Source organism: Pteronotus mesoamericanus, unplaced genomic scaffold (genome assembly GCF_021234165.1).
Source record: "Pteronotus mesoamericanus isolate MK-2021 breed Mesoamerican mustached bat unplaced genomic scaffold, CSHL_Meso_final contig_33, whole genome shotgun sequence".
Taxonomy (NCBI): Eukaryota; Metazoa; Chordata; class Mammalia; order Chiroptera; family Mormoopidae; genus Pteronotus; species Pteronotus mesoamericanus.
In genome coordinates this window covers 4,030,053-4,049,079 of record NW_026555135.1, presented here as the reverse complement: position 1 = coordinate 4,049,079, position 19,027 = coordinate 4,030,053, and the positions used below count along the sequence as shown (strand labels likewise).

The 19,027-nt window shown below is 55.7% G+C and overlaps 1 protein-coding gene across 1 annotated transcript; it reads left to right on the top strand.

Annotated features, from left to right (window-relative positions):
• Positions 1–7,549: 7,549 nt before the first annotated feature.
• LRRC32 (leucine rich repeat containing 32) lies at positions 7,550–18,709 on the top strand. Its single transcript, XM_054576156.1, has 3 exons — positions 7,550–7,628; positions 12,367–12,457; positions 16,800–18,709. The coding sequence occupies exons 2-3, from the start codon at positions 12,371–12,373 to the stop codon at positions 18,690–18,692; spliced, it is 1,980 nt and encodes a 659-aa protein (XP_054432131.1). The 5' UTR covers positions 7,550–7,628; positions 12,367–12,370; the 3' UTR covers positions 18,693–18,709.
• Positions 18,710–19,027: the final 318 nt, after the last annotated feature.

Sequence of the window (19,027 nt, the reverse complement as noted above, 5' to 3'; positions counted from 1 at the left end):
GCGGTGTGACCTAGCCAAGTCTGTGTTTGGAGAGACTCCATCTGGCCTCCATTCGGAGGGTGAATGGCTGGATGGATGAACAGGAAAGGGAGACCCCGGGCAGGAAGCTCCCCTGGAGGAGGGAGAGGAGAGAAAGAAGCCAAGACCAGAGCGGGAGGGAGACCCAAGAGCTTCCATTTTGAAGATCAGGTGGAAGAAGAAGCGGAAGAGGAAGGGCCAGCGCAAGGACCCAGGAGGCAATGCTGGGGAATTGGGACGTGAACCAGGAGAGGGCCTGGCAGGTACCAAGGGAAGAGGACAATTCAGGAAGGAGGGACTGAGCAGCTGTAAAGAATGCAGCCAAGTGACTAAGGGACCAAGGCAGCTGGAGACAGAAGAGTGTCTGTGCATTACAGTTCTAGATGTGGGGGCCAGGGAGGGGCTGGGTGGAGTCATGGGGCTGGAGACAGTGGAGGAAGAAGTCAGGAGAGTGGGGAGAAAGAGAGACAGCAGGGGTAGGCAACGACCTTGACAGGTCTGGCTAGGAGGAGACAAGAGGGCGGGGCAGTAGGCGGCTGGGGACCAGGAAGGTCTGGAGGGGTTTGTGAGATGGGAGTGTCCATGCTGGTGGGCGAGCCTACAGAGGGCGGGGGGCTGCCTAGGAGCTTTCTCAAGAGGCGGCCTCTGCCAGCCCGAGGCACAGTCCAACCCAGCCCCAGGCCAGGCGGGCCCTCGAGCTGGCAGAGGGGAGGTTGGTTTCAGGGGTCTGGTTCAGGCCTCAAACCCAGGTCTCCTGCCCCAGCACAGAGGGGAGAGGGAAGGCAAGCAGACAGAAGAGGCCAGAGGGCAGCAGTCTGGATGGCTGAACCCCCATTCCCAGGCTTCCAGACCTAGAGGAAGGGGCTGGTTATGGGGACAAAAATGGGCATCAAGAGACGGGATCCAGCTCTCTGCACCCTGGACCCCAGCCTAGCCTCCATACTCCTGGGGTTCTGAGCCCACAGCATCCCATCAGGATTAGTCACAGGACCCCTGGGAGGCGCGGAAGTCTGTCACTTCCTAGAGGAAGTCTCTCGACTCATGTGTGGTCAAGACCCATCTCCTTCTGAGGACACCAGAGTCACCAGCAATGCAAGATCACAGCCTGGCTCCCATGGTCATGTGCATATGTACACACATGTCTGTGCATGCCCACATCCACACATGCAGAGGGCGTGCTGATCTGTGCGCTGTGCACTGTGTCTGATGTGTGTGCACTGAGTTTGGGAGCCTGGGTGTTTTAAGTCTTCGCTGTATATATGGGATGTGGCATGTGTTTGTTGGCAATGTGTGTGGTGCGTTTGTGATGGTGGTGTTTGGTGTGCACATCATGTATGTCCAATGTGTGTGCTTGTGTTGTGTGGTTCATGCATGCTGCATATACAAGAATTGAACTACTGAGGCCACTTTTCTGGGTGTCTCTGTGAAATGTTTGAAATGTTTGTGGGTAGCACGTGTGCCTATGTGAAATTTTCGTGTGAGGCCGATGCATGCTTGTTGTTTTCGTGAATTGTGCCCCTGTGCAGCCTGTGCTGTTTGAGGGTGTATATGAAGGGTGTGCGAATATGTGTGTGTTGGGGGGGAGTACACGTCTGCAAGTGTACTGTGTCCGGGGGGGGCCTGTGTGCACGTAGGGCTGTCGGGGGCGGGGGACCGGGGGGGAGCGCCTAGCACGGCAGAGAGGGGCCGAGCTGCAGCTCCCGCTCTGATATGTCCTGGCTGTGTGACCTGAGCTAATTCCTGCCCTACTTAAGTCTCAGATTCCCCCAAAGGCAAGGATTTGACATGTTCTAGGAAGGCCCTATGGTCCGGAGGAAGGCAATGTGAGTATGACATTGGGTCACGGAGGCCTGCTCTAAAGAGGACAGTCCCAGTGAGAGCTGGATGTGCCAGGCCTCGGTCCCTCGTCCGTCCTCTGGGGGCCCCATCCGCCCCCCTGCAGAATGGAAAAGCTGCCCACTCTCCCTGCCCCGAAAGGTGGTCCCAGCTGCTCCCCACCCCACATCCCCCAAGCACAGCCGGGAGAGCTTCACAGGCCCCTCTATCCGCCTCCCTGAACTAGACCAGCATGAAGAAGATGGAGCTGCTGCCAAAAACCCGCCAACAATAACCCGGCCAGGAATCACAGGCTGTGCTGTGGCCTGGGTGAGTGCCATGGGCAGGCGGGCACTTGACACAAGAAGCTCACTCTTCAAGCAGCCCAGTCATCCATCGTTGGTCCACTTTCCAGACACAGAATGGGTTCAGAGAGGTGAGGCCACCAACTCAGAGTCACACAGCAGGGAGCAGTACCGTCAAGATGGGAACTCAAGGGGGTTCCTCTCGGAAACCTGGGTTGCTCATCTTCACTGGCTCTGCCCTCCCAGGCCCCTCCTCACCCCACCCAAGAGGGTGGAAAATACAACCCCCAGCAGTCCGCTTTAACACCCTTGGGGATTTTGATACTCTCCAAAGTCTGAGAGGACCTGGGCTAGAACCCCAAGGGGCTTTTGTGTGAACCGGCAGTACCTCATGTGAGACAAGTAAGAGAAACTGGGTGGGGGTGGGGATTCGCTGACACTTCAAGAGGTGACCATTATCTGTGGGGATCACCGGGAATGCGAGTCTGCTTCTGGAAGCTCTGCCAGCCCTCGGGGTTTTGGCCACCCAGACAAGGACAGGAGCCCACAGCTTTCTGGGAGCTCAGCAGAGCAAAAAATCCAAAGTTGGGAAGGGAACCTTTGGAGGCAAGGTGCCCCAGCCATGGGGTGCCCTGTCTGGGCCACGACCATTCCCTGCAAGGAGCCCGCGCCCACCTCTGCTCTGGGACCACTGAGCCTGCAGTGACAGAGTCCCTCCGACTCCGTTCCCTCTCCGTGCCCGTCTCCCAGCACTGGGTGCTCCATCTGCCCACAGAGCCCTTCAGTTAACCACCGACTTCCCCAAGAGGAAGGCAATATCAATAATTATATTGACCCGTACTCCATTCAGATTTCCACGGTGTCACCATCTCAACCTCCCCCCCCTCCCCCACCGAAGTGGCAGAATGACTGCCCAATTTTACGTATGAGAAACGGAGCCTGCCAGGGAAAACGCCTAGTCCAAGGTCATCCAGCTCCCTTGCGGCGGGTCTTCCTCTCCTTCGCGCTGCCTTCAGAGGCGCTCACGTGTCTGCTGCTGTCTCACCCTGGGCTTGGCTCTGTTGCTGTTGTTGTTAACATGAAAAGGACACTTTATGACATCATGGGCCATAACCAAAACCCATACCAATAACCCTGAATCATCAAGAAAAGTGTACACTGGATTTAACCTTCAAATGGTTAAAATGGAGGAAAAAGTTGTGTGGCTCAAAGGGACAAACCCTCAGGTTCCCAGCAGGGCTGGGTGCTGCCGAGAGCTGTGGTTTCATGGTCCGTGACACAGCAGAGTAGAGTTGTGGAAACACTTCTGATCCTGCCCTGCCTGCTTCACCCAGTCTTGAGTTTTCTCACCTAACAGCCCCTTGCTCCCTCGGGGCCCCTAGGAGCCCCCAGACTCCTCAGCTTCAGTTCTCACTGAAAGGACTGAGCCGGAAGCCTCTGGTGCGGCAGCTGGGGTGCACAGGGCCTCACCAGCACCTGCTTGCCCGGCATCGGTCACTCCAAGTGCCACAGTGTGGGGGGTGACTTGTAGCCCAGTGAGAACAGAAAAACAGCCAAGCCGGGTGCTGACCATGCACAAGGGCCTTGGAGCCTGAGGACTCGGATGGGAATGGCTGCTGGGCCCTGCCCGTTCCCACCCATCAGCTGTGTGACTACGGACAAGTCACGGAATCCCTCCGAGCCTCAGTCCCTCTTCTGTAAAAGACAGGCAGTGATAGTCCCCTCTTCGTCAATGGCTGTGAGGAGGAGATAATTCAAGTAAAGTACCTGGCGCCAGGCCCAGTTCTGCAAGCCCTCATTATTCCCATTTAACACTTCAGCTATTCTTCAGAGCGAGGGCTACACCACCTGTCCCTTTGTGAGTGCTTGTTTCCCAAGCACCCAGTGTTGGCTTCTGGCCCACAAACTCCCCGCAAATGTTGACACCCAGCAGTCCTTGCTCTCCTTTCCTCCTGCCCCTCCAGGAGGTGGACCGTAGCTGGTCGGTCTGAGCCCAGTTTCCCCAGGGAGCAAGGGAGGGTGAGCAGAAGCACTGAGGAACCCAGGGTTCTGCTCCAAAGGGCAAGGCCCCAACAGGGGTTGACGAGGGAACTTCCTGACTCCCCAGGGCCCACAGAGGTGCTGGGCAGGGGCAAGGAGTGAGGACAGCCACGTCTTTGCACTGAGATCTGGACCGGGAGTCTGGAGACCTGGGTTCAATTCCTGGTTCTAAAGCTACATGATTTGAGCCAGTTACCTAACTTCTCTGAGCCTGAGTTTCTTAGGAGTAATTGAGAATAAAGGTAACTAACTGGAAGGCTGCCTGTAGCTGCCTTATCCTAATTTGCCACATGAGATGAAGGACTGGCCCATAGTGGGTATTCAGCAACGAGTAGTGGAGACTACATGGGGGATCTAGGGTGCCACAATCCTTCTCACTCCAGTTCTACGTTAGCGGCTTGTTCAAGGTCACACAGGATATGCACATCATTACCTTCCTGGGTCATCTGCTCCTACTTGGGACCCTTGGGTTTCACTTTTGCCTAAGGTGAAAACTTCCCAGGGGGTCTGGGGCATGGCTTGGTGCCTGACAGGGTTTTCTCACCTCAGGATGGTACTCCTGAGGGCACAGGAAAAGACGGCCTCCTGTTTTCACGGATAGATGCATGCGGGACTGGTAGCATATCCACAAAAATACCAACACAGTGAGCTGCCCATTGATGGGCTGTCCAGGAGAACTCCCCATTCCTGGAGGTGTGTGAGCAGATGCTAAGTAAGCAACATAGGACGGAAAGTTGGCCTTGGTGGCGTTTAAAGAAAGCTGCCTTTCACATGGTTGCCAGGCAAATCCCATCCTGCTCAGTTCCAACTGCTCCTCCTTCAGATCAGGCTCAGACTCCCGAACTTGGCCTTTGAGGCCTCAATCATCCTATGTCCTCTTCTGCCTCCCATCTATACTGGGAGCTCCACAAAGGTAAATTCTGGGCATTCCGGGACCCACCAGGGAAGGGATCATGGTTACTGGGCAAGGCCCATGGGCCAGGCCCTAAACTAGCTATTTTACATACATCATTGCATTTTGTTTTCACAGCAAGCCAGGACGTCAGGTGCTACTCTTAGCGTTCCTTTGCAGATGAGCAAATTGAGGTCAGAAAGATCAGGCACCTGCAAAAAGTCACACAGCAACATGACTGCTGAAGAAGTAAAGAGATGAAGGAAAGGGTGCTGAGCACGCGGAGTTCCCAGCTTTTAGCTCCCCCTCACCCCATGGTCCCAAGAGGCATCTGCAGCAGGTAAACACACTTGGTTGCCCAACTGTGTCTAACTCTTGGGGAGCCCCATCTGGGCAATGAGTGAGGTAGAACCCCATGAACTAAGTAACCACAACACGCAGCCTTGGGGGGTGTGTGGGGAGGCGGGCCACTCTCCCCAGCCAGCCATGGCGCCAGCCCTGCCCTCCTCCAGCCCCAGCCAGTGCTGTGTGCCAGCCCAGCGTTTGCTGCTTGGCAGCAGCTCAGGAAAGGGTGAGGCAGTGGTCAGCTGGCCCAGGGGGATCAGGTTGGGTGGGAGAGCTGGGAATTGTCTGAATACAACTCAGCCACGTCCCACCCATGCTGGCGGGGCGGGGGGCAGGGGGTGGTGATGGTGCTGACAATCACTTTCTGGACATCGGTCTCTTGGATAAGGATTTGGAAAAGGAAGCCTGCAAGGTATAGCAGAGGTTATCTCCAATCACCACCAAACACCGTGAGAAGTTATCTAACAACCACCGGGTTCAGGCCCCAGGCTGGGTCCACTACACTTAGTTCTGGCATCAACCTTGAGAAGTAGCTACCATCTTCCTGCTTTACAGAAAGGGAAACTGAGGTTCCATTTGACCAGGCGAGCAACTAGAACCCAGAGAGGGGGGTTGGGATGACCAGCTGGGACCTCTGTGAGCATAGACCTGAGGCCTCAGGTGGCTGGGAGGGAACGCGGAGGTGTGGACACCCTGCCCACATCTGGCAACTTTCCTACCCAGGTCTTCATGGCAGCTTAGGTCTCTCCTTCGGAAGCTTCCCCTGATCACCTCCTTTGAGGCTGCAGGCCCCGGGCCACCTGCTGTCACAGCTTGTCTTCTCTGGGCTGGCCCCATCTGCCCAGGCCCATCCCCACAGTGAGCCAGATGGGAGAAAGTGAGGATAGCAGCCGTCTAGCATTCAGGAATCCCAGCTTTACCCTGATTTACCACGAGCTTTGGGTGGTCACTTTCTCATCTGTAAAACGGGGCACTGTGCCACTCCATCAGGGAAGAGAAACACTGCAGAAGAAGAACTCCCTTCTACCCTGAGAAGCAGGACCCCAAAGACAGCCCTGACCCTCCGCTGGCAAGCACCCCCTGCCTCGAGTCCACAGCCAGCAGGGCCCGGTAGCTGTGATTTGGTAGGGTCAGGCATCTAGAAGAGAGGGTGGCTTTGGGGAAGATGTGCTCCAAACTCTGATGTAAAAGACTGTAATGCCCCCGTGCTACCTTGCACAGCACTTTAACACAACCTGAGCAAAATGGTGCCTGGGAAGGGGCACTCAGATTGGCCTGGAATTAGCTTTATGGACAAATTAGGCTCAAATCCCTGCGTCTTATGGACTGTATGACTTTGAATACGTCATTTAACTTTTCCTGAGACTCATTTTCCCCATAAATAGGGATCTTAATCAATCGCAGACCATTGGTTTTTATTTATATTTACTGTCCCCATCCTTAATCTCAGTTTCTCGATCTGAAATCTGGAAACTTGATGGTAGGTGCCATTTCACAGTGCTGCTTAAGGGTCGGTGACTTGCCTGGACTGTCCAGAGGAGACTGCCGCGGTGTGGGGAACCCCCTCGGTGGCCGCCCCAGGGCCAGTGAAGGGCCATTTCCTTCCGCGTTCTAACCCCCGGTCACTTCTCCTGTTTGCGCAACGTGCCCCCCCCCACCCCCCCGCCCCGCCCCACTACCATTCTAAGTGCGGCGGCGCCAGCAGCGGGAAAATCGGGGCCAGGCCGGATTTCCTCTGTGGACCTGCGGCTCCTAGAGCCACCCGCCCCTCCGGACCCCGCGGGGCCGCGAGCTGCACGTGCAGCGGTCCGGGGTCCGTCCTCGCTCCCACTGGGCTTCCTCAGTGACCCATCGCCCTCCGGCCCTTTGATCCCGCCCCCTATAACTCGCCCCTTCCCAGCCGGGGTTTCAGCGTAAAGAAGATGCTTCACTCCCTCGTGGGTTCCGGATAAACCGAGTCTTGCCGGGTTGCGTCGGCCGGGCGCTAGGACCCCGCGGCTTGGCCGAGGGGGGGGCGTGGTGGGGCGGGAGAGGTATTTAAATTGGAGCCCGACCCGCGAGGGGGCGGCTCGGGCTCCCGAGGGGCAGTGGAGCGACCGTGCGCCTCCTCGGGCCGTGACCCCGGGGTCTGGCACGGGGTGGGACCAGGGGGCAGGTTTGCACAAAATGTGCGGTGGCTGCCCGGGAGAGGAGCGGCGGCCGCGCTGAGCCAGGTAGGAGCCGCCCAGCGGCGAGGCTGGCCAGCCCTCTGGGGAATTGGCTGTCCCGCGCGCCGCTCTAGAGCAGAGGGCGTGGAGCTGGGCTGGGGCCAGTCCATCAGGACTCCTATCCCCATCCCCAAGAACCCCCTGCCGCCGCAGCCCCCACCTCGTGAGTAGACCCAGGGTTGACCCTCCTGCTGCCCCAGAGGTCTCCCAGACTCCTGTCTCAACTGATCTTTCCTGAGAGAGGTGAGGCCAGTGTTCCCATTTGACAGATGGGAAAATAAGGGCAGAAAGGCCAGCACTTGGCGGGAACACACAGCTAGTCAAGGGCAGACCAGGATTTGAATACAGGTCTCCTACCATCCTCTCACTCAGCCGGGCGGGGGGTGGGGGGCTTTCCATCTCACCCCACCAGAGAGCTTTCCCGCCTGGTGGGGGGCCCCCATCTCTCTCCAGGGGGCTCCAAAACGAGCCTTCTTCATGGGTGGTAAGATGTGAGGGCCCCCCCACCCCCACCCCCGGGGCTGCCTGAAATTCCACCATCACAGCCACATTCCTTTGGGTTAAGGTCTAATTCCCCCGTGGGATGCACATGTCTGCCCTTAGTGATTCACTGCAGCGTAGGGGCATCCACAGCAGCTCTCCCAGGGCCCCACTCTGCCAGTGATCCTGACTGAGAGGAAGGGGGAAGCACCACAAACCCAGCACTGTGAGTCTGTCAACTGGTGGATATTGGTGTTTGGGGTGGGGGGCTGTCATTAGAGAGGGTTAGAGGGGGAGATCTTGGCCTGGTGCTGCGGAAACATTTAATTTGGAGGCAGAGAAACTGGATTCTGATCCTAACTCTATTTACTGACTGTGTAGCTTTGGGTAAGTCACCTGTCTGAGCCTCATTTTACTCGTGAGCAAACTGAGGACAGTTCTAAAAGGGGCAGGCAGCTCAGCCACTGCTGGAGAAAACAGCATTTGGATCACGTAGACCTGGGCTAAATCCCAAAACACTTAAGGGCTGGGTAACTACAGGGTAAGTCATTTCATCTCTCTGAGCCTCAGTTTTTCTCATCTGTAAAATGGAAATTATAGTAACTACTTTATTGGTTTGTTGTGAGAATTAAGTGACATAATATAGGTCAGGTACTTAGAAGAGCGTCTAATATCCTTAAATAGTAAGGATGGGCTTATTTATGATAGTAGGCATTGCCCCACCTCATTTCCTCTGCCTCTCTGTCTCTTTCCATCACTCTCTGTCTCTCTCTGTCTGTCTCTCTTTCACACACAGATGCACACAGACATTCTTTGACAATTCTTCTCCCAGTCAGAGTCCTAATATATCTCTTGCCTCCTTTTGCTGAGGCCTCTTGTCTGCAGGCCTGCGGCCTTCATCCTCAGCACACCACACCTGGGCTGCCCAGCCCTGTGTTCATCGTCCCAGCTAAAAAGACTGTGCCTGTCCAGGGCACCTTCACAGGCATTCTCAGCTTGACCATCACAATGGCTGGTATAGCCAGTGGCAGGATGGGAACCAGGCTATTTGTTCTACCAATGGGACACTGAGGCACTGAAGGGTTAAGGGACTTGCCCCAGAGAACAGGCTGGCGAGAACAGTGGAGTCTGGATGTGAGCCTGGGTCTAAGGGACCCCAGTCCTTCCTCTTGAGAGTGAGTTGCCCTCAAATTCTACACACTTTGATTTAGACACTGCCAATGGATGCCAACCGGTGAGGGGCCCCCTTCTGTCAGATGCTAGGGCAGAGTTCCACGGGTGCAGGGAACTCTCATCTCATCCAGTCGCTCCTGGAAGCTCTGATGCCCACCTTGTGGGGGGGAATGGGATTAGGCAGATGGAGGAGGGGGAAATGGGGCCTTTTGGGCAGCGATGCCTCTGGTTCTGCCAAGGCAGGCCCTTCCTTGTACTCCACTCACACTTACCCCTCAGCCCATTTCAGTAGAGCCTCTACCCCTCTCTTTGCTGTTTGTTCAATAGATCTTTCATGAGCACCACTTACTAGACCCCTGTTCTCATAGAATAAAAAATTAATTATCAGGAAATGATCAATGCGACGAAAACAATAAAACATGTGTGGGCCTGGGGAAGAGCATTCCAGGTGGAGGAAGCAGCAGGGCAAAGGTTCTGAGGCAGGCAGGCATTTGCTGTGTTTGAGGAATGGCAAGAAGCACGGCGAACGCTAGAATTTGGTAAGGGAAGGGCAAATGGTAGATGGAGTCAGAGACAGAAGTATAAAGCCTGGATTATATTGGAGGTTTTTAAGCAGTGAGATTTGTGATTTGATCTATGATTTAACAATGCCTTGCTGGCAGCTTTGTGTAGGACAGACTGAAAGGCGTCAGGGTGGGAGTAGGGTGTTGCTGTGGTCGAGGCCCAGGGTCATGGTGGCGTCTGTCTGTGGCAACGATGGAGCAGGGAGGTGGGCAGATCCGGGGGTTGTTTCTCAGGGAGAACAGGCAGAACCCACTGACGGAAAAAGGAGTGTGGCAGGGAGGTGAAGGGAGCGTTAAGCAGAGCAACTGCTCTCACCAGTGCCACCGTGTCACCGAGACTCCTCATGTCAATTCTCAGTGTCCTCCCCGGCCTGCCCAGAGGATTGAGTTGGGCCCCACAGGCGAGTGAGCCCCCTCTGCCCTAGGGGCACTTCCGTGGGAGTGTGGAGGTGGGCGGGAGGTAAACCATAGAGTGCTTGGTGCTGTGCTCACCGGAAGCTCAGGGGCTGTGGGAACCTGGAGGAAGAGCCAATACCTAGCCCGACTTGGGGAACCAGGGAAGGCTCCTTGGAGGAAGAGACATCTCAGCTGAGACCCAAAGGATGAGGAGGTATTCAGCACAAGAGAAGGGAAGAAGTGAAGGTTTGAGGCAGTGTAAAAGGGCCCTGAGAACGGAAGGAGAGAGGAGGCTTCCAGAACCCATCGTGGGAGCGGGGACAGTAAGAGCTGAGGTTGGGGAGAAGAGCCAGCGGGGCACAGCATGCTCCCCAGCGTCTCGAAGGCTCCACTGAGGGGTTTCCACTCAATTCTGAGTTCACCGGCTTTCAGGTGGGGGGTGATGTTCTGCTTTTTAAACAGCAGAACAAAATTTCCCGTGTAAGTCTGACCTGTAATGCAGGTGAGAAGAGAGAGCAGCTGCGGAGACAGAGGCCCATGGCCTAGGGGAACCCAGGAAACGGGGCTTAAAAGACCATTGTTTGAAAGAGCAAGGACCTCAGGGCAGCCATCTTGATTTAGAATTCATTATAAAAACACTAGTGGGTCCCAGCAGTAAAGGCCCAGCTCTCAGAGGTCCTATAAATGCCTCTTCTTCTAAAGCACCCTCAGAGTCACCATTCAGCACTCATTTATTCCCTGTGGGAGACCTCACAGAAGTTAAGGGCACAGACCTGGGAGCTAGAAGTGTGAGCTGTGAGAACTTGGATGTGTTTCTTCATCTCTCTGAGCCTCAGCTTCCCTGTCTATAAAATGGGAATGGTAATCATGGGGCCAAGCCATTGAATTGTTGTGAGGATTAAATGAGTTAATGCATGTGAAGCGTGGAGGAGAGTGCCTGGTGCATAAGAAGGGCTCTCTAAGTGGCACTTGCATAGCATGTATCTCAGCTGATCCTCAGCAAAACTTGATGAAGTTGGCCATAACCTCAGAAAAGGAAACTGAGGCCCAGAGAGGTAAAGTGATTTGCATAAAGTCACAGAGCAGGTAAGTGGAGGAGACAGAGGAAACAGTCAGATATAAGTAACTCTGAGGCCAGAGCTCTTGGAGGGCTTTATGTGTCCCTCCTGCTTAATGCTCTGTATGTATTAGGGTCACTTCTGTGCATTTATTTGTGTCCCCAGTTCCCAGCACAGAGCTAGATGTGAAGAGGCATTCAGTAAAAGTGTGAGTGAATGAATGAATGAAAGAAATTAATAGATTGACCTGTGTATTCCTAGCACTTGACCCAGGTCTTCAGTAAGCGAGCCCCCAGCAGCCCTGGGATTCCACCCTCTGAGGGCCGCTGTGCTCCCCGTCAGCCTTACCCTGGCTGCTCACAGAGCCAAGGGCTGGCCCAGCAGGCCCGAGCGTCCCCCTGCCCTGGCACTGGTGGTGGCTTCAGTGAAAGTAAAGGGCCTGGCAGCCTGCTCCTGGGGAAGTTCACGGCCACAGTGCTGGGGGCAGGGCAGACCTCCTGGTGGGGCTTCCTGTCAGTGCTCTGGGCCCAAGCTTCAAACAATGGCAGGGGCTTGAGAATCAGAAAATCAAAAGAAAATAGGCAAAATAAAAGTCCAGGGTGGGAGGGGGGTTGAGGAATTCCTTTTGGGGTCTGAGGAGCCAGGATGGGGTGACCTGCTTGCAGCCTGGGTAGAAATGGAATGGGAGACCCAGCTCCACACTCACCTGCCCCGAGGTTGGCCCTTAGGGTCCCTCTGCCTCCTGCTCACTCCCTCCAGATGTCTTCCACCAGGTGGGGTCTTCTGAAACCCGACTCTGACCTTGTCACCCACGGCTTAAGAGCTCTTGCTGGGGAAATGGCCTAGCTGCTTGGCTTGGCATTGGAGGCCCTATGTGATGGGCTACAGTCCCATTTCCCACCCCTTCACAAGGTGCCCCATTCCCTGCACCTTAATTTCAAATGCAGCTGTGGTCTGGGCTTCCTGAGCACAGGCACCAACGGGATGCGGCGTGGGGGGGTGGGCTGGTGCTGGCTGGCCATGGGAAGGAGCCTGAGGTTTTACATATTCCCCTCTCCTCCCTGCCCTATGCAGAGCCATGAGCCACCAGATCCTGCTGCTCCTGGCCGCGCTGACCCTGGACCTGGCCACCTCCCAACACCGAGACAAGGTGCCCTGTAAGATGGTAAGAAGCCCTGCCCAGGCAGGGTAAGCTCCACCCCCACCCCCAGCCCTATGGTGTTCTACTGTCCCAGCCCCAGAAACCAGAGGTTAGAGGAGTCAGAAGAGGAAGGAGAATGCATTTAAACCTTGCATTTGATTAGCACCTGCTAGAATGCTTAAATACCTAATTTATTATTAATCTTGCCAGGTAAGTACCATTATTCCCATTTTACAGAGTTGGAAACCGAGGCCTAGAGAGGTTAGGTGATTTGCCCAAGGTCATTCAGCTGGGACCAGTGGGGCCAATACTGGATTCTGTTCCCCAAAGCTGCCCCCGTAGGGCAGTGGGTCTAGCTGGGTGATGCAGAATTTAGGGCGGGCCAGCTGGGAAAGGCTCTTCTGTATTGGGTCCCTCCTGGGGACAAATCCCCTTTCCTAACTGGGCTCTTTGACTTGGGCCCATCTGCCACATCCTGCTGGGAAGTCTCTCACTCATTACTGCCCAGGTCAAATACATGCTGCCTCCTTCAGGAAGCCTCTTTTAATCTCAGGCTGACCTGGTTCAGTGTGTTCCCTTCTCTGGGCTTCCACAGCCCCAGGCTTTCCTCTGTCTCAGTACTGAGCTCATGGTGTAGTTGAAAAATGGGCCCAAGGCTGTCTTATGGGTTAGACCAAGAACTTCTTGAGGGCAGGAACCAGGTTTGATTCACTTTGTTCCTTTTTCCTGCCCCACGCCAGGGAGATTAGCCCCAACGTTACTGTCCCCCTCTAAGGTACAGGGAAAAGGGGGCACCTAGGTCTGCTTGTAAGGCTGTGCAGCCACTGAGGTAAAGGTAGGAGTTTGTGCTGGGGAAGGGACAGCCCTCTGGCATCTGCGCTTGGACCTGGAACTGGAAGCTTATGAGACAGAATGGGCGGCTGCTCCGGGAGGCTGGATGTGCTGGCAGCCAGGGCCCGGCAGCCCTTCCCTGGGGTTCAGTGTCCTGCTCTTCTCACCTCTCTTCCTGCCTTAAGAGCCCTTCTGAGATGCCCAGGACCCACAACAGCAGGCAGAGAAGGTCTCAGACACCACCAAATGCAGCCCCACATTCTACCTGGGGAGACAGGCTCAGCGGAGTGAGGGGCCTGGGCCGCCCAACTGGGTGAGCTTCGGATTGGGGAAAAATGAGATAATAGGCAGGAAAGTACTTTCTGGATGACTACAGAAAGAATTATGATGATTGCTTAAATGGTAAAAAAAAAAAAAAAAAAAAAAAAAAAAATTGCCACTTTCTGAGGGCTTCCAAGGTACCTGCAATATGCTGAGGGCTTTCTTCCTCTTCTCCTGCCCAGAACTCCTCTTTTTAGCTGAGGAAACCGGGGCTGAGAGAAGAGATGTGACCTACCAGGGTCTACAGATAGGAAGTAACAGAGCTGTATTAGAACCCTGCCCTTCAGAGCTTATGCTGTCTACTGCCCGTGACTCTTACTGCCCTGCTTCTCTTCTCTGTGCAGGTGGTAAAACGGAGTTAGGCGGGAAGTCCATTTCCCTCCAAAAAAAAAAAGAAGCTGGGCAGTGGCATCCTGGCATCCCAGGGAGCGGGTAGAGGGCTTTCTGGAGCGCCGGGCAGCCCAGAGCAGCCCTGCCTGCCAGCGGCCTCCTCAGGGGTCCTGGGCACCAGGGTTTCCAGAAAGCAAGTCTGAGCCTCAGGGCTTGGCCAGTTTTGCACCCTGACTCAACTTTCAGGGGCTGGTGGTCCAGGGAGCCTTTGAGTATCCAGGGGTGAAGCGAGGTATGGGCTTGCCTGTAGGATGACGAGGGATGCACAGGACAGTGCCCCCTCCCCACCACAGTAGATGCCCAGGAGGCGGTGGCTGGTGTTATTTACTGTGCTGAAGGACTCAACCGGGTGTTCAGCCAGCTGAGGGCCCAGTGCTCAGAACTTGGTGGGCACCAATAGGGAAAGGAACTTGCGATGGTAGTTTTGAGCCTCTGGCTATCTGATTTGGGGCAGCCACCCCCCACCAAACCTCAGTCTCCTTAGGGGGTCAATGGGGTAAATATGCCTTAGAAGATTAAATGAGGCAAGGAATCTATGCATTCAGCACAAGTCTGACTCACAGCCAGCGCTCCACAGTTAGAGACAGTCATTGTGTTTGTGTTCCTTTTGCTGTTCCTTCTTTAATCGGGATAGTCTGGGAGCAAGGACAGGATGAGGAGACCATGTCTGGTGGCCCAGCTGGCTGAGAGGTTGTGAGGGAGGAAGGGACAAGGAGCTAGGCAGGACTGGTAAGGTGGCTGGGCTAGGTTTCTGGTTTACAAGGGTGCTCAACTGCAGGCGCATCCCTGGGCCTCTGAGCAGGCTAGTCACCGTGCTGCCGGGAGTAGGAAGAGGCACACAGGTGCCTGCTGGAGGGCGGTCCATTCTCATCCCAACCTCACCTTGGGGGTCTGGAAGGGAAGCTAGGCTGGGAAGTGTTCCAGGCATGTGTTCCTGCCCTGCTAGCTTAGCCACTGACTCACCATGACCTCGAACAGGTTACTGCCATCTTTAAGCTTGGTCTCCCCATCTGGGAATTGGGTGGGCTAAAGTCTTTGATTTTAGTCTGAATATATGGATCTTCCCTTTTCTTTCCTTTTAGAAAGGTGATTGACTCAGTACCTCAATCTGATGATGTCTGTGACTCTTTCATTCATTAAATAAAACTTACTGAGCACCTTCTGTGGGCCAAATCCAAGGCACTCACATCAATCAAACCAGTCCCTGTTTGCTCTGAGCTCACCTGCCTAGTAGGTTCCTACACAGACAGCCACAATGCAGGGGCCAAAGCTATGAGAGAGGAAGCACAGAGTCTGTGAGAACCCAGAGGAAGCCCTGACCTGGCCAGCAGTCAGGGAGAGCTTCCTGGTAGAGGAGACCGCTGAAGCTCAGCATGCAGAGTTCACCATGCAGTTCCTTATGGGAGGGGCATAACCAGCAGAGGGAACAGCAGGGAGGAGGCCCAGAGGTGGGGACGGGGGTGGGGGGTACAATGGGCAGTCGTCAGGTGTGGTCGCTGTGTGGGGGCTGGGCCAGAGTGGGTTGGGAGGAGAGAGGACAGTGTGTCAGAGGCCACAAAGAGCTTTGAACCCTGCTGAGAGTCCTGGAGTTTGTCCTGGAGGGATTCAAGCAGAGGGCAGCACTGTCAGGGTGGAATTGTTGAGCAGCTGCCAGGCATTTGATTGGCAGATTGGTCGGAAGGGGTCAGTGAAGACAGAGGCTGGGGGAGGAGTGGGCCTGGCTGGGTGGCGGTAGAAGTCAGACCCACTGGGAAAGGCTGGGGTTCCTGGGACGAGATGAGAGGAAGACTGCATTTACATGCAAAGAATTCTGGCCCCAGAAAGTACGTGGGATAGAAGGACAAAAGTGGGGCATTTGGTTATTAAGAGACCTGGATTCAAAACCCAGGTCTGTGCCTCACCAGCTGGGTAATGTCAGAACCTCCCTTACCCTCTCTGAGCTTGGGCTTCTTAAATAGGTCTGATCATATTGATGGGCAGGCTATTGTGAAGATCCAATGAGACAACGCTGAGTAGGTGCTGGGGAAGGATGACTTATGCTTTGGATAAGAAACCAGAGTGATAATGTGACTTGATGAGGCTCACATAGCAAAATCATAACCTTGTCCTTAAAGAATGTGGGTTGGGACCCTGGCCGTCTCTCCTCCTGCCCCTTACTGTTACCCCATCTCCAGGGGCAGGCACGGACCGGCTGGTGGGTAGTGAAGCCACTGGTGGGGAGCGGGGGTAGGGAACAGCAGCATAAAGGAGGAGACTTTTTGGCGGTGTCACTGAGGATGCAGCCTCTGGACCCAGAGCTGGGCCCTATGGAATGAGGCTTGAATGAGGTCTGAGGGAGGGGAGACAAAACTGATGACAAGAGGGCAAATCGCATTTCTCCGTTTTGGAAACAATTTCCCCAAAGTGGGTTACTCTAGTGTAACACCAGCTGGGTGAGTTTAACGACCTGGGTCCATAGAAGGAACTCAGGATGTGGAACCAGGAGCCCTGGGTCCCAGCTTGGCTCTTTTCCTCACTGGCTCTGGGTCACTCTGGATGGTCTGTGGCCCAGTTTCCTATAAAATGGGGTAATGATCAGCACAGCGTTTTTTGTTTTGTTTTGTTTTGTTTTTTTGTTTGTTTGTCCTTCTCACTTTCTGCCACCTGTCTGTCTACCTGTCAAAAGCTCCTTGGGTCCCTCCCTGATGCCAGTGCTGTATGGGGTGCCAGAGGCAGGGGTAGGAGCAGGATGGGCTCAAGTCATCCTTCCTAGAGGCACGTGTCTGATTCCAGCTCCTACTGCAACCACTCATGCCTGCTGCTCTCCCCTCTGCCCCCTCCCCAGGTGAACAAGGAGGTCTTGTGCCAGTTCCTTGGCCTATTCCAGGTCCCCTCGGTGCTCCCACGAGACATCGAGGCCCTTGACCTGTCTGAAAACCAGCTCCGGCGCATCCCGACCTCACCCCTGGGCTATTACACAGCGCTTCGTCACCTGGACCTGAGCTCCAACGAGATCAGCTTCCTCCAACCAGGTGTCTTCCAGGCCCTGTCCCACCTGGAGTACCTCAACCTGGCCCACAACCACCTGGCGCTGAGCACAGGTGGTCTGGGCCCCCTGCTGCACGTGAAGTCCCTGGACCTGTCTGGGAACAGCCTGTACACTGGCCTGGTGGAGCAGCTGCTGGGGGAGGCGCCAGCCCTGCGCACCCTCACGCTGGCAGAGAACAGCCTGACCCGCCTTGCCCGCCAGACCTTCTGGGGCACACCTGCCCTTGAGTGGCTGGACCTGCATAGCAATGTGCTGATGGACATTGAGGACGGCGCTTTCGAGGCCCTGCCCCGTCTGACCCACCTCAACCTGTCCAGGAACTCACTCACCTGCATCTCCGACTTCAGCCTCCAGCAGCTGCGGGTGCTGGACCTGAGCTGCAACAGTATCGAGGCCTTTCAGATGGCCCCAGAGCCCCAGGCCGGGTACCAGCTCACCTGGCTCGACCTGCGGGAAAACAAACTGCTCCACTTGCCTGACTTGGCCGCCCTCCCGAGACTCATCTACCTGAACGTGTCGAACAACCTCATCCGGCTCCCTGCGGGGTCAGCGCAGGGCGGCAAGGCCATCCAAGCACCTTCCGAGGGCTGGTCAGCCTTGCCCCTCTCGAACCCCAGCTGGAATGCCAGCACCCACTCCCTCTCCCAGCTCTTGAATCTGGACTTGAGCTACAATGAGATTGAGATTGTCCCCGAGGGATTTCTTGATCACCTGACCTCCCTGCGCTTCCTGAACCTCAGCCGAAACTGCTTGCGGGCCTTTGAGGCTCGGAGTGCAGGCTCCCTGCCCTGCCTCGTGCTCCTGGACATCAGCCACAATGCACTGGAGACACTGGAGCTGGGCACCAGAGCCCTGGGGTCTCTGCGGACGCTGCTCCTACAGGGCAATGCCCTGCGGGACCTGCCCCCATACACCTTTGCTGGCCTGGCCAGCTTACAGAGGCTTAACCTGCAGGGGAACCGGGTGAGCCCCTGTGGGGGACCAGGCGGGCCTGAACCCCCGGGCTGCGTGGACTTCTCTGACATGGCCTCCCTCCGTGTCCTCAACTTGGTGGACAATGAGATGGAGACACTCTGGGCAGGTACCTTCCTCCACACACCACTTACCGAGCTAGACCTCTCTTCCAACCCTGGGCTGGATGTGGCCACAGGGGCCTTGGCGGGCCTGGAGGCCTCCTTGGAGGTCCTGGCCCTGCAGGGCAACGGGCTGGAGGTCCTGCAGGTAGACTTGCCCTGCTTCAGCTGCCTCAAGAAGCTCAATCTTGCCGAGAACCGCCTGAGCCGCCTGCCGGCCTGGACGCAGGCTGTGTCCCTGGAAGTGCTCGACCTGAGGAACAACAGTTTCAGCCTGCTGCCGAGCAGTGCCATGGGCGCCCTGGAGACCAGCCTCCGGTGTCTCTACCTGCAGGGGAATCCGCTCAGCTGCTGCGGCAATAGCTGGCTGGCGGCCCAGCTGCACCAGGGCCGTGTGGACATGGATGCCACCCAGGACCTGATCTGCCGCTTCAGCTCCCAGGAGGAGGTGTTCCTTAGCCACGTGCGTCCCGAGGACTGTGAGAAAGGAGGGCTCAAGAATGTCAACTTCATTATCATTGTCACCTTGGCGCTTGTCTCTGCCATTGTCCTCATCATGCTGGCCACCTATTGCTGTGTCCGCCAGCAGAAGTTCAACCAACAGTACAAAGCCTAGAGAAGCCAGGCTGCAGAACACCTCAGCCGGGAGACACTTCCAGGCCAGTGAGGGTGCTGGAGGCACAGAAAAGGGTGAGGTCTGACCCAGAGTCACACAGTGGGCCAGGGTCCCAGAACCCTGGTCCCTAAATCCCAGCCCAGGGTTGCTTTCTCTGCATCCTGCTGCACTGATAGGTGACCCATGTCCCAGGCCACACATGTGGTCCAGCTGTGGAAGCTGGAAGTTGAGCAGTATTGGGAGCGACAAAGAACGAGGATGACCCATCGGATCAACAAATCTTCGCCAGACATCCGTTTTGTGCCACACCCTGCTCTGAGCAGTGGGGACACTGG